Source organism: Teleopsis dalmanni, chromosome 1 (genome assembly GCF_002237135.1).
Source record: "Teleopsis dalmanni isolate 2A chromosome 1, ASM223713v2, whole genome shotgun sequence".
Lineage (NCBI taxonomy): Eukaryota > Metazoa > Arthropoda > Insecta > Diptera > Diopsidae > Teleopsis > Teleopsis dalmanni.
The window spans coordinates 225,345,931-225,351,639 of record NC_051846.1 but is presented as its reverse complement, the minus strand read 5'-3'; the positions used below and the strand labels follow the sequence as shown (position 1 = coordinate 225,351,639).

The 5,709-nt window shown below is 29.1% G+C and overlaps 2 protein-coding genes across 2 annotated transcripts in view; both read right to left on the bottom strand.

Moving 5' to 3' along the window:
* Positions 1–87: 87 nt before the first annotated feature.
* LOC119672426 (tanabin-like) lies at positions 88–2,337 on the bottom strand. Its single transcript, XM_038083474.1, has 3 exons — positions 1,958–2,337; positions 435–1,880; positions 88–380 (listed from the first exon to the last, which is right to left on the bottom strand). Exons 1-3 carry the CDS (start codon positions 2,100–2,102, stop codon positions 181–183), a joined length of 1,791 nt encoding a protein of 596 aa, XP_037939402.1. The 5' UTR covers positions 2,103–2,337; the 3' UTR covers positions 88–180.
* A 3,109-nt stretch (positions 2,338–5,446) lies between these two features.
* Positions 5,447–5,709, bottom strand: part of LOC119667537 — a 7,155-nt gene continuing 6,892 nt past the window's right edge. The window contains exon 2 of the mRNA XM_038076840.1: positions 5,447–5,574. Within this exon, the coding sequence (XP_037932768.1) occupies positions 5,447–5,574 (128 nt within the window). The remainder of the gene's footprint in view (positions 5,575–5,709) is intronic.

Below are 5,709 nucleotides of genomic sequence, written 5' to 3'. Positions count from 1 at the left end.
AATTGAAAAGTGTAAATTCATTTTTTAATAGCAGATATCTTTATTTAATTGATGGATACCCACTTAAATTTTCTTTTCTCTTCGTATCTGTAAATATAAATATTAAAAAAAACTTCTCACATAATTTTCTTTTGTACCTTCTACTTCTTCTAGTTTTATTAGTATTGTAAAATGAACTCCCTAATCAGATTCACGAGGTTCATTTAAAATCTTGTACATGACGTCCTCCTTAACATGCTTTAAATATAATTGCTTAGATATTATTGCCTTATACTTTTCTATTTTTTTATCAATTATTGATAATTCGTATTTTATGAAGTTTGTTTTAAGATGCAAAGCAACCAGATTTTGATTTATTTCATTTTTTCGATCATCTATAGCTGAATTTTTTATATTTGAGATTTTATTAATATTTCTATTTATATTATTCTCACACAACGATTTCATATCAATTATTTCATAGTCTTCCAAAGATGAAACAGATCCTGAAAATATTTTTGTACCATCATTTATACCATCAGTTTTCGACTTTTTCGCTCCAAAGTCCAAAGATGGTGAAATGGTGCGTTTGCGTTTATTAGAAACTGACTGATCAACAACACTAGTAATTTTCATGGCTGATATATCTGCGCAACTCGATGCGTAAACATTATTTTTCAAATCACTTTTCTTTCTTTCAGCACCAGAGTCTTCTAAAAGCGAAACGGAATTGCTAGTTTCCGGCATGCCCTCATAAATTAAATTGCTGCTTTCTGAACGTGTATCGATGTATTCTTCAGTCTCATTCTCTGCTGGAACAATGTTACTGATATCCAATTCATTTTCACTTGATAAGTTTGCATCATTTATTTCGGATTTAATATTATCCGAACTTTTAACAAAACCATTTATATTTATATTTTCACCACAGTCCTCTAAAGATGACGTAGAGCGTTCACGTTCGTTGACAACTGATTCAAAACTTATATCTGACGTGCTTCCTTCTGAACATGAATCAGAAAGCGATTTACTTTTATGAGGTACAAACCAAACATTTTCACAACTGATTTTAGATTGGTCTTCCCCAGACATTACGAATAAGCCTAGCTGCGTTTGTTCTAACCCTTCTGGTTTTTGAACATATTGAACATTATACATACCACCATCTCCCGAAACTTGTTCTGAACTTATATCTGGCATGACATCTTCTGAAGATATATCAGCAAAAGATTTAGTTTCATGAGGTATAACCCAAGCACCTTCACAACTGATTTTAGATTGATCTGAACTTATATCTGAGATGATACTTTCTGAAGATATATCAGCAAAAGACTTGGTTTCATGAGGTACAACCCAAACACCTTCACAACTGATTTTACATTGATCTGAACTCATATCTGAAATGAGATTTTCTGAAGATATATCAGCAAAAGACTCGGTTTCATGAGGTATAACCCAAACACCTTCACGACTGATTTTAGATTGATCTGAACTTATATCTGAGATGACACCTTCTGAAGATATATCAGCAAAAGACTCGGTTTCGTGAGGTATAACCCAAACACTTTCACGACTGATTTTAGATTGATCTGAACTTATATCTGAGATGACACCTTCTGAAGATATATCAGCAAAAGACTCGGTTTCGTGAGGTATAACCCAAACACTTTCACGACTGATTTTAGATTGATCTGAACTTATATCTGACATGACACCTTCTGAACATATATCAGCAAAAGACTCGGTTTCGTGAGGTATAACCCAAATGCTTTCATGACTGATTTTAGATTGATGTGAAGTTATATCTGACATGACATTTTCTGAACATATATCAGCAAGAGATTTAGTTTCAAGAGGTATAATCCAAGCATCTTCACGACTGCTTTCAGATTGGCCTTTCACTGAAATTACAAAAAACAACATTGTACAGGTTGATCTAACACTTTCGATTTTTTAACGTATTTAAGATTGTACACACCATCATATTCCGAAACTTGTGGCTGCACAGTCAAGTCCACGTCAGCGTTTTTGATGTTTCCTTCACAACACGCAACTGAATCGTTAAAATCCTCAGTATCGCTTTCTGGAGCATATTCTATAATATCTGACTCGAAGAAATCCATTTCTTAACAGTTTTCAATACACAAAAAATTTTTTTTGATGCTTTCGTCTCTGAAGTTTTCAACAAACAAATGCTGCAATCTAATGCAAATTACTAAGCTGTCAGTATTCCTCACACATTCACAATAGATCGAAAAGACTTATGCACAATAGTGCAAGTTATACATAATAGCAAAGAATACTTTCCTTTGCTTTATAGTATAACTAAAAAAAATTATGTGTGCTTGTAAGTTTAAATAAATTGATCAAATTCTTAACTAAATTATTGATTAATGATTATTAATATTTAGTGAAAATAAAAAACAAATTAGTTAATATGATTTAACTATTAATTTGCAAGAAATTCTGCACTTTCGTTATATGAAATTATTGCATAGGTTAATAAATGTACAAAATATACATGATTATATAATATACGAAATATTTAATAAAAACAATTAATGTTTAAATATGCATGGCCATCTAAAAATGAACGTAATAGATAGAGAGATTACTTTGATATCAAATTAATGCTTTGTGGGCTTTGAATCCTTGCTTAAAATAATAAAAAAAAAACCTATATTTAAAATTTTGGTAATTAATTTTGTGGGAAATTTATTTTTAAGGGTTGCATTTGACATTTTTCCTTTAAATGAGCTGATTTATTGATAATGAGCTCATTAATATGAAAGATTTTGGTATGGTAAATATTCCTCATTAGTAACTATAAGAGCCATATTATGTAGAGTGTCTCGGTCATGGCTTGAGTAAAACTGTTGTTGTTTTCAATGCAAATTAAAAAATTGATATGTGATAGAAAAAACAATATGTCGGTTTAAATTCCGGCATGAGAGCCGGTGTATGGTATTAGTGTCTCGGCACTAATGCAAAACAGTATTATTTTATAATAAATTTCAGAATTTACGCATTTGATCTTACTATAATCGCTATAATCTTACTACAATCTTACTTTCCGATTTTACAGAAAGGCATAAAATTTTGTAAGTACTGTTAACAATTATTATAAGCTAATATAACAATGTATTTACATTATTACAGCTACTATGAGTTTTTTTTTGCTAGTTATTTTTGGTGGCAAATTGAAAGTGAGCAGATTTCAAATTAGGCACAACCAAAAAGTCCCAAAACATTGTAAAAATATCAAATTGGCAGTATTGACGTGATATTTTACGAAACATATATTTTCGGCTTAGTCCGAAAAAGCAAATTTTGCAGTGCCCAAGACGTACACAACATAGACCTTAAACGCAGTAATAGTCTTGCTGCACAAAATATCACCAGTCCTTTAAGTTAAATAATTATTTCAAATCGATTTTTATTCAAGCTCAATCTTATTTCACATATAGTAAAACATTTAATATTTGTGATATACAAATTGTATCTGAATTTAAACAGAAATTCAGTACAAATTTTTGACCAAAAAACAGATATAGGTATATATTATTTCAACTGATTCTTATACATACATGTGTGGGTGCATAAAGCTTTGCACTACAGAAAATATTAATATTTTTGTATTTATTATTTGAAAAGCATGTTTTTTTATATATTTTTTATATAAAATAACCTGCTATTTGAAAAAGCATAAATATTTTATTAAAAATATCTCAACCCGTAAACGTTAAAAATAAGCAACAAATATGAATCCGTCACATTAATACAATCAAAAATGCATTAAAAAAATGTTATGTAGTTCAGCGACGTCCACGATATGCACTTCAGTATTTGATATTCTGAAAAGGTAAAAATTTATAAATGAATTTCGAAAAATATTTGGATTATTCTGCTGTAGTCGATGATATGCGAAACTGCATCCGTAAATGTTGCATAATGAAATGCAGTTTTTTTTCATATATTTTTTTTTAATAAGCTACCAAAATATTCACCCGCACTCACGTTAAAGTGAAAAATATAGTAAAACCATCCGCATTTAATTTGTGCAATATCACTGTGTAATAATATTACTGTGTAGTAACCTTTCATTGTTTCAATATAATAAGTAAACGATATTGCACGTTTTATTCACAAATTCAGAAGAGCAGTCAAATGATATTTTTATTGAATTCGTTCGGTTTGAACGAATTTCGTATTGAATTATGTTTCCTTTTAAATTTGCTGTTAAATTATAATAATTTTAACAATACTAACGAGTTTGTTTTGATATTTATTTTATAAAAAATATGGAGTTTCTCATTCTCCATCTCTAGCCTTTATTACATCAAATACGTTATATTTGCACGTTTTATTCATATTAAAGTTTAGAGTAAGTAATATCAATAGATACTTAATATACTCAAGATATTGAGTAATATCTCAATATGTAGTTAAATGCAATGCATATGAAATTATGCTAAATAATTTATTCTTTAAGTACACTGTTTTGCAAGAATGATACTTAAGTACAGAAAAAAACGCAGCAGAGATGATTCAGGAACTTTACTTCATATATTTGTAACATCGTTTAATTTTATATGTAGCTCTTATGAACCAATGTAACATTTGTTTTTAATTCTTCTTAAAGAAAATAAGATTTAAAATTAAATTGGAGTCGCTACATACGTCGATAGCTGATTTTTTGATCAGCTTAGCAGAAGGTATCTTTGGCCCGATATTTTATTGTCATGAGTCATGATGTCAGTCAATGATCTCGCTTTGTCATTACTTTTTTTTATTTTGTATTATATAAAAACTTATTATTAATAAGTTTTTCATAATGAATTTAAAATCTAATATCTAGTTTATGCTCGCTTTGTTTTAATTTAAGAGAATTTTTATTCTCTGCTGCTTCGTGAATAACATTCACTAAAAGTTAGCCTGTTTTTTTCGTCTGTGCGTTTGCGTTCAAAATAGAACAAATATATACCTATAGGTCCTCCAAATATTAAAAGTTTAAATGCTTCGACATAAACAAAATTTTTCACTAATATGTTAAACTTTCTCATTGTATGTTTATAACAAATTTTTGGAAGTTTTCAAAAGTCTATATACTTGCACATAGTATTAGGTGGGTTAAATCGGCTAACACTAAAGCATACTTAGAAATATAGATATTAAGCCAGAAACACCAAAAAAACACTAAACTTTAAAAACACATATGACAAGTCTTAACAGGTTATAAAGGTTTTTTATAGCAATGTTATGTAGATAGTCCTACGACAAATGGTCACGAAAAATTTGCGATCTTTTTGGTCATGACAAACTGGCATGTTATACAGAAAGTCAAATCACAAATGTTAATTTCTTGATACATTTGATACAGTTTTGTATACCTAAATTTTAAACGAGAATATGCCTACAAATCCAGCAAAAAATATAAATATTTCTTCTTAAAAGACTTACTGCAGTTCTATCTGGTTACTGGTGTATAGGAAATCACACAGAAAAATTGCGACCTCTTTTTAACACTCACTGTAGATGTTGTGGAAACTTGCAAGAAACACTTAAGCTTTTTGTTTTTGGGTGCACAGATCTGGCCTGCAGAAAAAATTATTTTTTAAAGAAATACATCGATTAAGACAAAAGATCTATTAAATTATCTAAAATCGATACCATGGATTCAGTTTTTTTTCTTTTTATATCTTAAGGTTCTTCTTATAAATACTTTTTTGA